The 19432-nt window shown below is 44.4% G+C and overlaps 1 protein-coding gene across 1 annotated transcript in view; it reads right to left on the reverse strand.

The window, feature by feature from the left end:
- Positions 1 to 17000, reverse strand: part of LOC146195445 (xyloside xylosyltransferase 1-like) — a 38078-nt gene extending 21078 nt beyond the window's left edge. Inside the window, exon 1 of the mRNA XM_084597827.1 lies at positions 16315 to 17000. Coding sequence (XP_084453953.1) covers positions 16315 to 16791 — 477 coding nt within the window. The 5' untranslated portion in view covers positions 16792 to 17000. The remainder of the gene's footprint in view (positions 1 to 16314) is intronic.
- Positions 17001 to 19432: the final 2432 nt, after the last annotated feature.

Below are 19432 nucleotides of genomic sequence, written 5' to 3' on the forward strand. Positions count from 1 at the left end.
CATACAGGGGCATTGTAAAGACGTTTGGACACTACGAGGCTTTAAACTGGGGCGCAAGGAACCCAGTGTGTTCAACTCTCATCTCACCCCCTTCCCCCCCCCCCTCTCTACAGTATAAGAGAACTGCCCAAAGTTGTCAGCTTCTTCCGAATTGACCACGCCATCTGGTGATATTACACAACCCATCGATCACTGACGTGCCTGGCGACTTCCGTGAGTGGAATAGAAATGATCAAACTGACACACCATGCAACTACAACGGATAATTACCCAGCCATTTCACCTGCCAGAAGAATGGTTGTGGTTTCGCGAGGCTTTAAACGGGGGTGCAAAGGTCTTCGTGCATGCCCCCTGACAACTACGATTTGCCAGAGGCAGGCTCAAGGTTTTTCGCGGCTGCGAGACATCAAATGATCCACTACAGCGCCGCTGAAAAATTCTTCCCCGACACAGAGCACTAGAGCTCTCTCGTTAAAGTTTACACTGTTGGAATTGAATATTTTTTAATGAGTGAAAAACTCATGTAAAAGTTGCAAAATATTATTTTCCAAGTTTTGATTCCACTCTACACTGAACGAGAGGATCTCGAGCTATATGGTTTACATGCTAACAACAATAACAGGACTACAGCTTAAAGGGATAGTCTACTCACTTTTTAAGCAATTTTCTTTTTTACCATTCAAAAGTTCGATTACCAAAATGAACAAATGTTCGGCTGTGAAGCTGAGAAACAAAGAAGAAAATTTTAAAACTTGACTCTTCCATATGAAAGTCTCCCTTTCTTAACGGTAAACGGCGTCTGTAAACCTGATATCATAGACATGATATACCATTAGTACATCTCAGTCTATAGTGGGGTTCTCAAACACGCAGGCGCCACAGGCTGCAAGCTCTGTGACGTGACCTGCCAAATCCAAAAGTTCAGCCTCTGTTCCAAAACTCAGCTTCAAGAGACACAATTTCAAACTAAAATAAACCAAAAGACCGCATTCCCAGAAAACTGTAGTTGTTATTACCCTTGTACCCTATTGGTAGCTCTTTTCGAGCCATCATAAAGTAGCACCCCGGTCCAGTGTTTAGGCTGAATCAAGTATATGTGTTGCTTTTTTTTTCTCCACGAACAATGGCAGGGTGTGATCTAGGAACAAGACATTCCGGTTAGTCTTTTTTCAGTTTTATTGTTTTGATATTTCTGTATTGTTTTTATATGTTCTTTCTCTTATTTCTTACTTCCTGGCTCCTGGTCTGGGGGATGGCATTTTTCTTAGTGTGGCCCGCATAGCAATATGAAAAAAAAAAAAAAAAAAAAAAAAAAAAAAGGGCTGGTCCCATACCCTGTCTTGTGTGTATGTGTGTGTCTTTCTGTGCAACCACCATGTCCAGAGTTAGAGCAATCCCTGCTCTATATAACTGAGTAGCACTAAAGGCAGCTGCTGTGGTGTTCACCCAATAGAACAGTTAAATTGTCAAAGGTCTAGCACATGAGCACATACTATGTGCTGTACATGGAAGCAGCAGTTGATTTCATCCTCCTAGGGGTATAGCTCTGAACTGGAATGTTTTCCAGGCTTAGCTATAGTTAAGCAAGAAGGGAAGGTTTTTTTTTCCCCAGCCTGAAACACCCCAACAGGCACACTACATGAACATGACATCCGATTCACATTAGACAAAGTGGAGTTTCATTTTGTGCACCACACGACCATACTTATCATGTGTATAGGTAGGAAGCTACCAGAGCCCACTTTGTGAGGTTCTTTGAAAGCTTTTCTCATCGACACGGTATTCTTAGTAATGGCTAGAGGTACTCACGACGAATAGCAACAAATAACAAAACATTGTTCTCCAAGAACCCGTCTTTTCACACCCCTTTTCAGCACTGCTATGTCGACTTCTACATTGTGTTTATGCCAAGAGACAAAGACACAAGAACAAACAAGCTGCGTCTTTTCCTTTGTTGCGCTAGCATAAATACATAATGAAACACCAACCAGCTTACACAGCTTACACTATTACCCTAATGAGACCTTACACAACTAATGATATCAATACCCAGTTGTAATTATGCCGTATGTGGACGATACAACTTTGTTGATGAACTCGGGGTCCCCCAGAAAGTAAGAACTAGCCCTACAGGCAGGCATCACCGTGACTACATTATCAAGTGTGGCACGCAAACCTAACCAGAAGAAACCAAGTGTGTTTCTGTCATTACTGCACCGCGTCTGCGATCTGAAGGTAGATGCAACGTCATCTCAGTTCATTTAGGGGAATCAGTCATTCTCCAGAAACAACCCCCCACACTAGGCATGCTAATTGAAGAGGATGGGCTAACTTCATAGCACAGTGCTCGGTTGCAATCAAACCTTACACCGTATCTCGGCACATGGGTGGGGTATTAAATAAGTGGGCTCCTGCTCTCGTGTCATACCCTTAAAGGATGAGCTTAAGCGTCCCCAATAATGCAGCACATTACACTGATAGGGCATAATAGGGGAATAATGTAGAAGGAAAAAGAAGCTTCCGCTGCTGCTTTCAGAATTTGACTAGGGTTAACAAGAGCTAAACCACAACTAATTTTTTTATTCAGTAGATCGTATTCCATCACCAAGAAAACATGAGCTCCACTCATCAACAAAGCCACAAAGTTGCTGCTAAACGCCCCGTAAACATGTCATGCCATGACGCTGCTCAGTCTCAACATGGCGCTGGCATTGCTTCTTATGATTCGGAGTCAGACTAGACTGCAGACCAACAGCTTCCCAAAGGAAACATTCTCGCGCATCTGGAGCTGATAGCCATATATGCACAGCAGCTCTTTATGCACATGTTTATGTACCCACTGTCATCTCTGCATCCGGTGCTTATAGCTTATTTCCAAATCTGCCGTCACCCCCATGAATAGGGCCAGCAATGGTAATGTAGACATTGCCATCACCGCAATGTGCTCCAGCATTTGGCCAGATCTCAGAAACTATACCTCCACCTGCCCAACAAACTCTGAAGGATAGTGGTGGTCCTTCTTTACGGAGCCCAGACTGGACAGCTTCTGCCACCAGAAAGGATGCACCTCATTAAACCGGCGCTCACACCCGAGCCCTAAACGCCCAGCATTCCCAGAAAAACGCACGGCTGGACATCCCAGGTGAAATTGCCCTGCCTTCAACACAATCCACGAGAGAACACTTCCTTTCCCAGACGGGCACCGACTAAAAACACCCTGCAGAAGTGAACAGATCTGCCACTGCATGTCAGACCACGGCCAGACTTGAGCAGCAGCAATGGCGCCCACTTTGTATTGCCTGCATACTAGGAGTGTTTCCTGTCTGCCACTGCCGTGCAATTATGGCACTGCAGCCCTGCCCCTCCTCCTCTGTAGGCATGGCTGCTAGCGTGCAAAGCTTGCTGACGCTTTTGATCTGGGATCACTCTTTTTGTGTGGAATAGAGTTACTTTTATATTGTTTACAGGCTGGCCAAGTCTGTGACCCTGGCCATGCTTTATTCAGTTGTGGTGCTGCATGTGAGGACGACAATGAACACCATCTGCCGCCCCAAGGTAAAGCGCACACCTCAGGACAGGAAGACAGGTTATGGTGAATGCAGGCTGGAGTACACCAAAAGCGAGACGAGAACAAGTATTCCCAACTTTTATTAACAGAACCTAAATCGAGTCAATGACCACCCTGACTGAACAACAGGCACAGGGAAATGCCGGAGTAGGAGGGACACCTACAGAAGCAAACAGAAATGCGTTCAAAGATGAAGCAATGTTTCCGCTACGACATGTCACTCCCTCTTGCTTGACCACTAATTGAAACTGGCTGGCAGAATGCAAAGCGCCACATCGAACAGTGACCGCAACAAAAACAGCAGACAGGGCACTCGCTCTATTTCCGGATGCTGCACAGACCAGCAAGAATATTAGTTCTCATGTGATAGGTTCTGCAGCCTTGCCATTGCATTTTTATGAATAAATGGCGTGCTTGTGTCTAATGCCACACAGGAAGCGAAAAGTCATAGAAAGAGGAGCTTTCGTGCAACCTAACAGGTTGCCGAATACTTAATACTGACAATCAGTACAGTGCTCATTGGCTGTTTGTGACTCAAAAAATATGACAAAGATACTTAATACTGACAATCAGTACAGTGCTCATTGGCTGTTTGTGACTCAATAATATGACAAAGAATTAAGTTTTGAGGCAATGTTTAGTCGAAAATAAACAAAGAAAACCTATATTGCTTCTTGATCATAGTCTGCAAAACTCCGGCATAAGCATATAAAATCAGAACTACATGCAGTTAATTCGGGATGTCATTGACTCCGTGAACTGAATGTATTTTCAGGGCAAAGAGAATTCGTCTTTAGGTAAATCACTGTAGGCTCCTGTTAGTCCTGCCATTTCAGGAGTTTATGTGCTGGAAGGATTCACATGCATATATTACTTACTGTGACATTAGTCATTAATATTATGGGTTTTCGAAGCAGCATACCCTTTGAGGAAGCCCGCCCATATGCTGCAGCTACAGAGGAACCCAAGCCTGCTCTGCTGAGTTTGCATTCCCAGAGATCACACCCACTTAAGCTTGGTTTCAGAGCTTGTTTATTCCGGCAGAGCCAGCCTTGACATCTAATTTACGTGCTGCGATGGATCAGCATACAAAATAAATCAATGTACAGTGTTAACATTTAAGGCCTCGATATATATTACATGCTTAGCCTAACTTTAGAGAACAGGAGATTGATTTTTTTTAGTGGCCAGCTTTTTGAAGAAAATATTTTATGATGTTCAAACTTCATGACGCACGCGAACCCACTGCATTGTTTTGTCTTTGCTTCAGCTCCCTGTATCTCGCAAATCAGTACTTCAAGACAAGAAACAAGGTGCACTCCGGCCACCTCTAAAGAAGCGAGCGGCCAGAGAGGGGTAGGTCTGTTATGTCCGTCACACCCATCGCAGCAGTAAGTGCTACTCGCTTAGCAGAGCTCCCACTGTACTTGTGGCCAGAGAATATGCCGTACGAAAGTGTGTGCAACCACTGCTCAAGTATAGCCGTAGTCAGACCCACTTTATTGAAAAAAAAAAAAAAGCACTCCAAAATACCTTTCATACTTCCCTTATCGTCCTTTTTGCAATTTTATTTTGTACAGTTATAAATTTTCTATTTTTGGTTACATCTTGTGGAAGTAAGTCTTTAGCATGAAAGCAACGAGGCTAGAATCCAGTCAAGCTTGATTTCATGTAAAAACGAAAGCCTTGCATGAACACGGCGTCGCCCTCCACAATTTGTCATTTAAGGGTCAGCAGATGAGAAATGGCATGCAGCAGTCAAGCGCGACAAAACTACACATGCTGACCCTCCACTTCTTTTCACCGCTTCCTCATGCTTCATGCTGCACAGTGCTGCGAAGGTTCTGCCATTTTTTCCCTTCTCTACTTGATTGGCTTTTAATCTTTTTAATTTCAGAACGGACCACGCCGCCTTCTTTCACCTTTGTAGCCAGCTTTACTTTTTTTTTCTTATGTGCCACGTGCTTTGTTGGCTTCTCCTCAGAGCTGGGGTGCCTGGTGGTAAACCTAATTGGAAAAAAAAAAAAAAGAAAGCTCGGTGGGGTTTCTTTCTTTTTTAATCGCTGGCGACCCACAGCAGCGCGCACACAGCGTAATTTCGTAAGAAGCGCATCGTCGCGGCCAGACGTACTTTAATATAACTGATTTTTATAAAAAATGTATTTGCTCAAGAGAGAGAAATGATGCACAGTCATCTGTGGGAAATGAAGGGGTTCACTACTGTGCAAGAATATATGATGATTTCGAATGGAATTCGCTTACGTTCGCGAGTTCGCAGTCCGAATAAAACATTGTCACTAATCTGGAGCTCAGAGACACAGTTTGCAAAGTCCACTTCTGCATGCTTATGCAATGAATGCGCTACAAGGATGCAATGGAATAGAAGCATATTTAATGTGAGAGCATTAACACCACGATGATAATAATAAAGAAAGTAAATCAGGTTGTCTGGGGCATCGGTGTGTACTGTTCGAAACAACAACAAAGCAAAAAACCTCCAGCATGCCAGTGGCAGGCGACTATGAGTGTACTTAAGATCTAATCAAAGCACTTCTATCTTAGCCCTGCATATCTGATAGTACTGTTAGATTAAATACATATTAATTCTTAGATGGTACATAACAATAAATCAAGATGGGAGAAAAATGTGACAAAATATTCTCAGCAGAGGAGGGCACTGTTAAAGTACCGGCAGAAGCAAATGCTTGGTCAAGAAATTTCTGTCACGCCAGTTCAGTTAAAGCTGTCGTGCTCATGGACGTTTAAGAGCTATAGATTAGAGGGATTTTAAGTATGCCTCTTTATTTTTAATTAGCTCTTGAGGCAAGTGATTTGCCTATTCAAGCACAAAGAGACTGCCCCCGGCAACTATTCCATAGGAACCTGTGTGATCAAGGGCAGGAAAAGAAAAAATCTACAGATTCTCATGCAACAATATTCTATTGAACTCATAGCCGCTCTCCGCATCTAATAGAGACAGAAATGCCTGTTTATTTTGTATAAATATGTATTTGAATAACCGAAGATTCCTAAAGGAATACGGTCTTATTGAATGGAGTTTCTCGTAGCATAGAGATTTTTTTTTTTCCAGGGGGAGGGGGGCAAGGTGAAGACTGCTACCTGTGGAGCAGTCAATTAATGGTCCTTCTCAAGTGGCCCTTATGAGGCTACATATGCCCACTCGTTGGTGGTAACACGACAATGAAATGATACAAGCGTGCTTTATGCTAGATACAACGAAGTGTGCAGAGCATACTTCAGGGTCTTGAGCATTTTCTTTTTACCTTTTTCGCTTGTGTTGTTGGATGCCAAGAGGCGCGCATATCCAAAGTTACTTGAACAACCCACCAAGTGCAGCTGATTAAACTCGGTCTACAAGTAAGCATCCTCTCATTCCTTATTAACAAATGTGCTATTAGTGGTTTATTCCTAAACCACTTCAATAATTTTAGCACCGGGATTTCTTCATTTTCGAAAGAAGCATGTACACAGCTAGCCAAAGCCTGGCCTACGCCCGAACCTTCAAGCCCATACCCGGCCCAGGCCCACAACTTCAAGCCTGAGCCTGGTGGGCTACTTTTGATTTTGGAGCAATTATTCCAATCCTTGACAGCGCACGCAAAACAAAGCAATTAACAAATGCGCGAATCATCGCCGGTGTCTCACAGCTTTCATCTCAAATATACACGCAACCATATTCTAGTTGCTCATTAAATAATATTGCTGTGATGCAAACAGTTTTTGGCAGTTTTTTAGGGCCACTCCATAAATCGAACATTTTTCCCGAGTGCCAAATTGAGATTTTACTGCAGTCAAAACGAAAAACGCTGCGCAGCTGCCTGTGCTCTTTTTTTTTTTTTTTGCAAGACATCCGCAGCGTTGTCTTTATTCCGTTTACACCGTCGCTGCTCCTTACCCCCCCTCTTCAAATGTTCGCCTCTCCAAATTTTCTGGGGGAAGTCCTCACAGAGGTGCAATGGCATTCTAGGACTCATTTCTCCTTTGCCTATAAAAGTCGCCGGACGAGTGATTGATCAGCGAGTTCTGTGACATCACCAGACCAGGTGGCATGGTCAAATTGAAGAAAGCTACCCAACTCAGGTAGTTCCTTTCATATGAAAGGGTGAGATGGAGACTGAACAAATGGGACCTTGCAGCCCTGTCTGAAGGCCCACAGCGCCGAAAAACAATGACCATGCTTCTGGAAGGTGGCATAAGAATGCCAACTTCTCTGACCACAAGGCTACGATTGCATTTAGCTCGAAAGCTCAAAAGAAGGGTACTATTATGGTCTTCTTCCATGCTTCCAGTATTTTCCCAGTTGTCTATACTTTATTAAAAATTTCAACAATGCCCCTAAGACAGCCAGCGAGAGATGGGAGAGCATTGTATGGTGCAGAATATCAGAGAGTGATGCTGCTTTTTTTTACCAGAAGGTAAGAGTGTTTTGTTCGCATAATGTTATGAGCTCATTGTACTCATCATTTACGCCTGTCCCAATGGAGAGCTTTTGTTTTTCTGCTATTCTTTTGTGCTTTGAAAATGTGTGAGCAGCTGGACGACCTTGAAACTTAGAAAAAATGTTTGCCAAAAACGTTGGCTTGTTTTTCTAATGTTGTTTGTGTTCCAGGCGCTGTCAGCAAGGTGTACAATCTCCACTGAACTTTCGAACACACATTTTTGCCATGAGGTTTTCTCGGTGCTTCTTCATACGAACCGCACTCTGGTTCTAGCCTTTTTGAAATTAGTCATGTTTTCTGGAGCTGGATATCTACGAACGATGCCCCATGCTTTGTTTTATAAATTTCCATTCCTGCACTCACCATAATTTTTGTATTTTTCTTCAGAGAGCTGAAGTTTCTAACACCGTGGTCTTGTTGAGGTGATGGGTATAGAGAATGATAACTTTAAAATGGTGGGTAAAAGGCCATTCTTCCTTGGGTCATCTAAAACATATGAGCTTACATCATTGAAAATTAATGGTGACGGAAAGGCTAGGTCAAGACAGCTCATTTTGCCTGAGCTGGGGCAGCCATATGTGGGCTTTCCCGCGCCCAGCAGACATATGTTACTTGATAACATAAAATCTTCTATAATTTGCCCTCTTGCACCAGCCTGTTGACTTCCCCAAAAGGAGGAGTGCCCATTAAAATCCCAGACTACCATCTATGGCTCTGGTATTTGCTGACTAAGTTCTTCTAGGTCATGTATTGTAAACGTTAGGTGTGCTGTTAAGTGTAGAGAACAAACTGTTATTGTCTTATTGTTTTGCGGCTAATCATGCCAACTCTAACTGCCTTGAGGCTTGTTTTTAATGGTATTTCTCTTGCAGTGACGTCGCTTTGTGTTAGAACTGTGACACCTCCCGACAGTCGGCTAGCCTCTGTGGTATAGGGGCGACGACAGTGTAGGAGGATGAAGGACAAGTGTGCAGGAGCTGAGGTGCTGGCTTGCTCGGGTGCATCATTCTTTTGGTCTCAGTAACATTGCTTTTGCGTGGAGACATCAAGAGTGCTACAATATATTTCCTTTGTCTTTGCTGTACTGACTGTCTTTGCTGTAGTGTAGGGACAAGATCTAGAGTACGAGGAGCACCCTCCCTCTCAGTGGGCACGATGGTTCCCCAACACACAGTTCTCAGCAAGGTGATCTTTGGAGGCACATTTTGCACATGCTTTGCGGCCACGGAAACTTTGTGATCCATATCGCTGGCAATTAAAGTGCATGCGGTATATAAGCACAGACTTCGACTTTTGGTAGCCTATCTTTCCTGGGAGTGTGCTTGAGTTGAATGTTAGTAGCAGGTGTTTAGTAGGGATCTCCTTGTTGTCTTTTCGGATTGTTATTCTTTGGACAATTCTATAATTCTGCTCAGCAAGGCTTCTAACATTTTGTTTCTGTGTTATACGAACGAAGTCATTGTTGCATACTACACCACAGACAGTGTTGAAGGATCATTGGGCGGTGATGGTCACAGCTACGTCTGCAATAGAAAGGAGGTTTGCAAGCTTTGCATTCCGTGATTCGTTGTTTAATTCGGGCAGTAGGTATTCATCTGCTATTTTGTTGGTTTCCTATTTCCAACCAAGGGTGTCCGTGATTATTTCGATACTGCTAGGAATGGGGTCAGTGTTCAGGATGTTCAACGCAGACATCTGGGCGAGTTGGTCGGAATACATGGCCGACATGAGCGCATAAGCACGGACATAGAGAGAATATAGAGATACAATAAGCACTCACTTCAACTTCTTCTTAAGTCCAGGAAGCAAATACACAGAACAAGACAAAATGTGTAGGAAACAAGAAAAAAAGCTAATGCCACAAGAGATTATAAAAAATGAAACAAAAAGTTGAGGAAAATCATTGAAAAAAAAATTGAAAGGGAAGTGCAAATAAACGTAATAAAAACAACATAGGAGCAAAAACAAAAGCCTAGCTTACACGCTGCAAACTAGCATTCAAATGTCCACAATCCCAACACTCTGCACAATGAACACACATTGAGTCGACTTCCATTCTATCAGGACTTCGGACGATGTTTAACATGACACCCACCATATTGACCTCATGGACTAATCTGAGATCACTCTGCTGCTGCGCACAAGTCTACTCAGTTTTGTAGGTGCAGAGAAAACAACCTTCACACCATAACTGCTCCCTGTCTTCCTTAAACCATGTGCCAATTTGACAACGTATCACACAACGGCTACCTTCTATAACGATTGGCATTGATCCGATACCTTTTGCTTTTCTTTTTTTTTTTTTACTATCCTTTGCCTTTTCGCACACTCCGGTAATAAGGTGGTAACCGCTCTTTTCCTCATTCTAGTGAGTTGCTCCGTCAAACTAACAGTAAGCTTGTGTGTGCCCAATTTATGCACCGCTGACCTAATGCATGGCACTAGTATGCCATCCTTAACCAGACCTGTGGGCTAGTAAAACTTTCACAGTTCCCTGTTTATACTGCCAGCACAAATTATCTGTAAGGACATGCAAACAGAGGTCCAAGTACCTGAAAAATTAAATTTTCTAAAATAGGCGAGGGAATTCTCATTAACCGCTCTATCTACATAGCTTAAAAATTTATTACTCAACACAGGTGCCTCCCGTGACCCTATGCAAACTCACCGGACTTTTGAATGTAATGGTGATCATTCCACCCTGCAACAGTACACTTCAAATAGAACCAGAGGATTTCCAAAAACGTACAAACTGACACAGGACATCATGGTATGAAATTAACCTCATCATTATGCTGTGTGATGCATTCTTTGACACACTTGTGGAATCCTTATGAGGTAGAGAATATTATAAGTCATTGACAGCTAAACTGAAGATATGACAACTAGCCGGTAATTCTATCACAGAGACAGATTTAGAAGTGAGAAAAGGGTCCTTCACCAGCAGCAAATTCAAATGTTTTTGCAAAAAAGAGGCCGCCGCATATTGCTTGCCACTACTTGGCCTCTGACACAGTAGAGCAAAAGAGAGCTTCTTGTTTGTGTGCCTTGGCCAAAAAAAAAAAAAAACAGTTCGGGAACACCTTGCAATGAATTCCGAACTGCAAATGCAATCTGCTCCAGGTTGTGCTTAATTAGGAGCGACACAGCTTCTTCCTTTACCTTGCTTGCTTTGAAAGCCACCTGCTTAAAATTCTTATTCACAACTGAAATTGGTTATTAATTAAATAAAACAAATAGCCTTCTTTGCCCCATCACCTTTAAACCACTGGAGAGCAAGTAATCCACTACGTGCTTTTTGCTGCCAACATTTACCTCCCTACCTTCGGTTTTCAAAATGAGCTCGAAACACTCAGCTTCACACCTAGTATGGAAGTCGTCCATAGTCTTTCTTGACACAGGCTTGGTTCTCCAGTGGCTTAAAAATGCTGGTATCGGACAAAGAGGGCTGTTTAGTTGCTTACAAGCTTACAGTTAGCTTGATGGGGCAAGTGACTAGAATGAGTGTGGCTACCCTGACCACCTTATTACCAGAGCATGTGAAAAGGTAAATAGGACGGCAAAAAAGGTGTAAGGAATCGGATTAATTCCAGTGATTATAAGAAGAAAGCAGTTTTAGCCGAACTTATTTAAAACGAATTTAAGCTGTGCACAAGAATTCAAGAATTTCAAGCAGTTGGCTTTCAAGGCAAGCAAGGTGAAGGAAGAAGCTTCGAATTAAGCACAACCTGGAGCACGTTGCATCTGCAGTGCGGAATTCCAAGCAAATTTTTGTCTGCCAAGACACACAAGCCAGAACTTTCGCTTTGCTCTATATTGTCAGAGGCCAATATGTGACAATATGTCGTGACCTCTTATTTACGAAAACCTTTAAATTTGCTTCTTGTGAAAGACCTTCACCTCATTTTTAAATCTGACTCGATGGTAGACTTGCTTAGTGAGCATAATTTGGGGGGTTGTCATATCTTCGGTGTAGCTGTTGATGATTTATACTATTCCCCACCTGATAATGATTTAACGAAGCGTGTCAAAGAATGCATCACACAGGATAAGGATGAGAGAAATTTCCAGGATGTCCTGTGTCAGTTGGTACACTTTTGGAAATCCTGTGGTTCTATTTGACATCTACTGTTATAGAGCAAAACGATGAACAATACATTAAAAAATATGGTGTGCTTGCATAGGGTAACGGGTGGATTTTAAGCTGAGTAATACGTTTTTGAGTTATGTAGATAGAGTTATTGATGAGAATTCCTTTGGCCTGTTTCAAAAAACTTATTGCTATGTAGATGATTACCTGGTAATTTTTGAGGTTCTTGGAGCTATGTTCATATGCTCTCACAGATCATTCGCGCTGACAGTATAAACCGAGAACTGTGCGAGCTTCACTAGCCTAAAGGTCTGGTTGCTCAAAGCTAGTTTGTGGTGTATAAACCGTATGCCCACAAACTTACCGTTTGTTTGACAGAGCAAAGGACGAATGAGAAAGAGCGGTTACCCTAACCGCCAAAGATAAAAGAGCAGGGAAAAAAAAAAAAAGACAAGGAATCGAATTAATCCCTATGATTACAAGAAGGTAGCAGCTGCGCCATATGTTCACAAATTGCCACAAGGTTTAAGGAAGATAGGGAGCAGTTATGGTGTGAAGGTTGCTTTCTCTGCACCTACAAAACTGAGTAGTATTTGTGCGCAGCAGCAGAGATCTCAGATTAGCTCATGAGATACATGCATAAACAAAAGACTTCAAGAAGATTCATATTCTTATGTCCATGACTCTTCTGCTTCATTGATCGATCTTGCAAAGCATCGCTGGTCATGTGGATGCAACCCTGCTTTTGAGAGGACAGTGATGTCTCTTTTGTCATAAAGATACACAAGCAGGAAAAATCACGAAAGCTTTTTTCATAGAGGATCATGGAAATGCCTGCATCAGTCGTCCGTCTGTGGTGGTGTTGCATGTATTTTTGAATGACTGCTTATGTTTGCCAATAGAATGAAGATGTGGACTCAATGCATGTCCATTGTGTAGTGTCTTTTTGTGGACACGCGAGTGTTATTGCATTGGACATGTGGATGCTAGTTTGCAGCGTATATGCCAGGTTTTTGTTTTCTGTGTAATGTTCTTATTATCTTTATTTGCATTTATCTCAATTATTTTCTTCAATTTTCGGAAAAGGATGATGTAAAATAAGTTTGTTGTTCGGCCATTGTGGCAAGCCACCCACCAGGTACCAAACGAGAGGACAGGACAGGAACTTATGTCAGTCCTGCCCATGCCAGCTGTACGCCACGATTGTAACCAAATGAGGTAGAACTAAGGGTGGTTCACTACACAAGGTTAACCCTCACAGCCTGGCAAAAGCAAAAACTAAGAAAAGAAGAAGAGACAGGTCAGTTGTAAGACAGAAGATTGGAAAGTGAAAGATGGAGGGGAGCATACAGGAAAAGGTGACTGCCAATGTACACCGGGTGGGTCAGCCTGGAGTGCCGTCTATGGGAAGCGTGGACCAAAGCGGTGTGTTGCCTCCGCCAAGGGGCCTTGAAGGTCCAATCACTCACCATTGGCTAAACCACAAGGATCCCATTTTCCCCAGACACGGGGATGCCGCGCACAGATAAGCATGAGTGCTTGGGGTCCCTGGTGTCACACAGTACACACTAACATCTGCTTTAACAGATGACCCTTACGGGGCTCATTAATTTTCTCTTTTCCTGCTCTTCTATCCTTTGTCGCTGCCATGAAAAAAACACGATGCAGATGATCCATCTTTACCTTGGTACATTACAGCATAATGTGCCCATCCAGCTTATCCCTCTCAGGCACAAATCATTTCTGAAGGGATGGGAGGGAATATTTTTCATATTATTGTAAGGAACATAAGAAATCAAATTGAAAATTCTCACCTTCTGTTATGATTATTAATAAAGTTTCGACTAGGTTCCCTTGAAACAAAATTCCAAACCAAACTGTTTCTAAGGCTACTATTATAGTAGATGTATTTACGCATTCCTGTCATATGAGGTGATTATGTAAACAAGTCAGGCCAGTTAAGATAGTTATGTCTGCGAAACAAGGAAACAAAAACGCATACTCGCTGAGAGCTACACCAGAGCTATCGTGGAACATGAAGGCGTCCATTTAAAAAACGTTTTTTTTTTTTCATTATTTTCGAACATCTGTCTTCCATGTATAATCAAAAAGCCTTTTCAGGTCGCTGCAAATTTTATGGCACTGCTTGGGATGGACAAGGGCATTTTGAAGTAGGCTTTGTAGAAGGATAAAATTTGAGTTGGAGCAGTTACCTCGTCTTTCGTAGCAGGAGCCCAATAATGAGAAACAATATAAAGATGTGAATACAGAGATTTTTAAATAACACATGACACACTGCAAGAAGATATGAATGCTCCACATTCTACGCAGTTGTGTAAGTCATGCCTGCATATTTTCAATCCAAATGCACACAAATTTATTTACTGGTTTCAAAACAAAAATGGGTGATATTTTGCAATATGAGCATTAGCACAACTTTTTACGTGTGAAAGTTGTGGACAGTGTAGAGGACCCACATTTCAGTTATTTTTGGGGGGTATCAACTTGCAATTGATTTTAAAAAAGGGTTCAGTATTTCGCTCCTGCATTCTGGCACCTTTAGGGAAGCATGAATAACAAATTAGTCTGCACCTCTACATTTGTAAGCTGCGCTGTGATGTTGGCGCTGTCAAATGTGCTTCGATTGAAGGAACTCATTTAGGGAAAACCAGGCTGAAGAAGCAGGCAGCTAGTCAAAGCATCGTTCGGGAACTGGTTCAACTTGTCAGCAGAGCGACACAATTTCATGTCTCTCGGGCATGTCTTTCCATTGCACGTGGAAGTTTGCTCCCAAGGGCATGTCTTTCCATTGCACGTGGAAGTTTGCTCCCAAAACATTTGCGACACAGACTCTGTTCGGAATACCTAGCCCCTTATAATAATTGAAGCTCATGCTGGAATGGCACAAGTTCAAGACCCGCATGCATGGGATGGGAGTACAAACAAACCAAAGTCTCAGATGCTGACGGGAAGGTGTTACATTGCCTGTGATTAAGGTTCCTGCAGTCAAGCTATCAGCATGGAGCACGAACGAAACCTTTCTCACGGTCTTGTATTCAAGTTATGGCACACATAATGGTGCTCCGTGAAACCTTGATAAATGTAGAGCAGGACGTGTAGCACTACTTAAGCCTCTTAAAGCAATATTTCACGCATTAGCCCTGGCGCTCTCAGAAGACTCAACCGGAGGGGGGGGGGGGGGGGGGGGGGAGCACGCAACACGAAGTCAGTGTAGTAATTAAATTATCATGTTGCGTACATACAAAACTGATGTTTTGCTACTGATAAGAACTACAAACAAACTAGTTCCAAACCTTAGTTGGTGAGGCATAAGAGTTTTGAACGTGGGCCTTCGACACAGGGCATGAGGTTCAGGATGAGAAGTCTAAAAATAAATAATTTTGAGCATGCACAATTTGATTCAATGAGTAACCAACCAGGCGGATATTTGATTCCCTACTCAAATTTTCAAATATTAGTACATCCCTGCAGTTAAAGACATCCCGAGGCAACTTGCTTTTCAAACATTACACACACAGCACTTTACCAGTTTGCCTAATGCTTTTGTCATACTGTGTGACACCTAGCAGACTATCAGGCTCGGCGAAAGTAGCTAATTCTGGGTGCCTTAGGTGTCCGCAACGAGCTAAGCATCATGTTTTCCGTTTTCTATAACCAGTTGCTTTTTTCTGGGGGATTCTATCTGCGATTCTACCTAAAGTAAAGCCAACAGCACGCTCGAAAGCTTCAGCTTCAGTTCGTCCGCGCTCAGCCTAGTCGGCAGACGCGCGCACAAAAGACGCCAGAAAGCGCGATTCCCAATGGAATATGACGCGCCTGGACAAAACTGGAAATATGACTAACGCCCAACGCAAAGCGAGCGCCCCACACCGCCACAGGCGAACCGCAGCGCGGGCAGCCAAACATTGTGAGGGCGGTCCCCCGCACTTTGTTGTTGCCGTTTTCCCGGTGCACCCCCCTCCCCAGGGATCAGCCAGGCGGGCGTGCGGAATCAGTCGTACAGCGCGCGCGTGCTGGGAGCTAGGCGCTTCAGCACGATTACAGCGTACCGCGATCGCTAGGGCCGCCGCACAGGCGACGGCCTATTTGCTAAGCGGGTGAACGGGATGCGCACAGCCGAAGCGGAGACGACGACCGAGTTGCTCGACCTTTGCTCTGCATGCAAATGTACTCACCAGCACGTCACAGGAGGCCTTGGCTGAGGCATCCGCGAGAACTTGCCGCGCCACGTTGGCGCTCGGATGGTCCGTGACGATGTAGATCCGAAGTGGAGCGCTGCTGAGCTCGATCAGTGAGCCAAGGCTAATTGACAGCCTCTCGCGAAGGTATCCCACCTTGTGAGCTTGCGTGAAGATGAGCAACACGCGCACCACATCGTCGGAGTCCCACTCGGTTGCAGTGCCGCTGTCTTGCGATTCGTGTCGGAAGCGTCCAAGCACACGAATGGGAACCGCAAACGCACTGCTGTTGCTGCCGCCAGTAGCCTTGTCATGCGATGCAGAGGATGCTCGGCGGTCCGGATCTTGCACAGCACTTCCAATCGCTTTGCGCAGCTCGCGTGGGTTGGCGTACAGGACGATCAGAACCGTTATCACGGCGAAGGCAACCAGCAACTCTCGCTTCCAATGTCGGCGCGGAGTGGCGAGCTCCATCTGCGCCGAGCCCGCAGGTGAAGCGTAAGCGCGCTACATTGCTAACTGCACCTGCTAGCACTTGCCGTTGTCAGATACAGGTGACAAACAGGCGCGCGTTCGCGCATGCTTGCGCAACGCGAGCGCACTAACTTCCCAGCTATGCGACACAACACGCCGTTCCAAAGCCCGGGGAAGCAAGTTTGACAGCTACGAGAGTGGTTCCCCCTTTCACAAGCGTACTCGTACTTCGGGTTTTCACCGCAAGCGTCTGTAGCGCTGCGCTCGCTAGTGAGCGCGTCAGTTTCGATTCTGATGGCTTGCTTCGTCGTTGCCTTCTGCTGTTATATTTCTCTTTTTTTGTTCACCAAAAACCAGGCGAATAATTAGTTTTGTCTTTGTATGGTACGTGGTCGTTGTGTGTCATGATTTTGAGTAGGGTTTTATTATAGAAATACCGTAAATTACCTTACAGTTAATTTCTCAATCGCGGTTGAAGCCACGGTTTATACACAAATTGTACTCTTACTGAAAAAAATAGCAGCTGAAAGGAGAGTTGACAGAACCACGTACCATGGGTCATAGTAAAATAACGATTTTTGAATTAATTTTGATAAAATGGGGTTCCTAAATGATGGACATAATGTAAGGTACACAGCGCTTCATGGGGGCCGTGAAAGACAACAAAAGTCGACGATCAGGAACGTGAGCATTTACTACGTAGCATTTACCATCTTATGTAGCTGATTTGAGGAGTGTTTACCCGGACACCTTCATAACCCCTTCCAGCTGATGGCCAGCCGTTGCGACGGCCAACCTGTGTCTTCGAAAGCTTGCTCGTCTGCCTTTCCTTCTCCCTTGCCGCCTCCGCCCGCCCGCGCACCAAACCCGCCGGGCAACGAAGCGGCCGCAACAACCACCGCAGCGCGTGACCTCGCGCCCCGTGCCTGCAGGCGTCCCTGCCCCTACCCTCCTCTCCCGATTGCTGGGCACTGATGCCCTCCCTCTCCACTCGGCCGCTCCGCTATCCGGCCGAACAAGTGGAAGTCCCAGCGCGCGTGCCTACACCGCCTCCGCCAACCTGCCGCTGCAAAGGCACACGCCCGCGCCCAGAGGAGACCGGAGCGGTGCGTGTGCGAGGCTCGCTTTGACGACGCCGCGCGTCTGAGGGGCATTGCACTGCGAATTCGGTTTGGTCTAGCAGCCGCCCTATCGAAACTAGCTGCAGGGGAAAGGTTGGCGATGCAGATATCTGCGCGCACCTGCCTAGTTTCTTGCTTTACTTAACTGCTTTCGTTACTTTTAAGCGCGTTTATGCCGTATTTTATGGAACCTGAAAAAAAAAAAAAAAACGTATGAGTAAACTTGGATTTATTTTAAAAAGATGAGGACCAGACACCCTTAGTGCTACTCCGGCGATCACTACTTAAAATAGGAGGGAAAGGAAGACAAAGGGGAGGGGGGGGGGGGGGGGGGGGGGGGGGGGGGGGGGGGGGGGGGAGACAAAGCGGTTGGTGGCCTGCTTCTTACATCGTTTGATACAAATGGGAGAAATTATTTTTATCCGTCGCGGCTTATAGAGGATCTGGTAATAGTTCTTATTGAAACTCACTGCCAAATTGCTGAAATATCAGAAAAATGTTTTAACAACCCCTGACAGGATTAAAAGTTGACAGTCTGCTTCGTAATAATGCAAACCTTAGCCTTGGAGATCTCGTTGGGAGGGGTCCGAGACCCCTTGGACCACGGTGAATTTAAGCCCTGCTGGTGATGTCAGTTTCCTCGTATGAAGTAGAGTGATCTTTCAGTACCCTGAGAAGGTTGAAGGCGTGGCTTCAGAATACGATGTGGGATTAATGCATGAGAAGTATATGGCGATGACGCATGTCCATCAAAACGTTAGAGGCAATGCTACCTTGACTGGATTGATTAAAATATTTGTCAGTGCTTGCCACAGCCATGCCTTGGTTTCGGACCAGCGAAAAGTAATAAATTATGGAGTCTCTCTCTCTCTCTGGAGAAGCTACGCAAAGTTTTAGGTAACGTGTGGGTGAGTGCGTGCATGCCTGCTGAGTCCAGTGTTAATCTTAGCTGTTATGTTTAAACGTTCGAGTAACCTGACTGAGTATCTTTTGTTGAACGTTTAGTGACATCTTTTTTTTTTTTCGCAAATTGCAGGTCATTAAAGTTAGTTAAAAGCATTTTAGTCTGGTAACGCCGCGTACTCTCTCTCTTAAATTACATTGTAGCACATTTATTTAGGAGAAACAAATAGAAATAAAATTTTATATTCAAAATGGGCTTCACGGCATACTTTATCCCCCCCCCCCTTGAAGTTTGCATCAATTTACGCCACTGACCGGCAGATCCAATGCTCGTTTGTGACCTTCCTAACGGTGGCCTCAATGCGGTGTTGTTTCGGGATGCGTAGAATATGCGAGCCGAAACCACTGTGCTTGCTTGAAACGTGGTAAATCATACGCTCCATTTTGGCGAGAGTAGCCTCCGGACTGAGCTAACAGTTAATGATGAGCCCAATGTCCAGAGCTCCTCAGCTCAGCCTCTGTGATGGAACTTCCCGTCAGAGAGATGTGCAGACTCGTGGTGTTATCTTTTGGGTCGGATCGAATATGCATAGTGGAGAAATATGGAGAAACGGGTT

This window comes from Amblyomma maculatum, chromosome 3 (genome assembly GCF_055883805.1).
Source record: "Amblyomma maculatum isolate TAMU_Amacu chromosome 3, ASM5588380v1, whole genome shotgun sequence".
NCBI lineage: Eukaryota > Metazoa > Arthropoda > Arachnida > Ixodida > Ixodidae > Amblyomma > Amblyomma maculatum.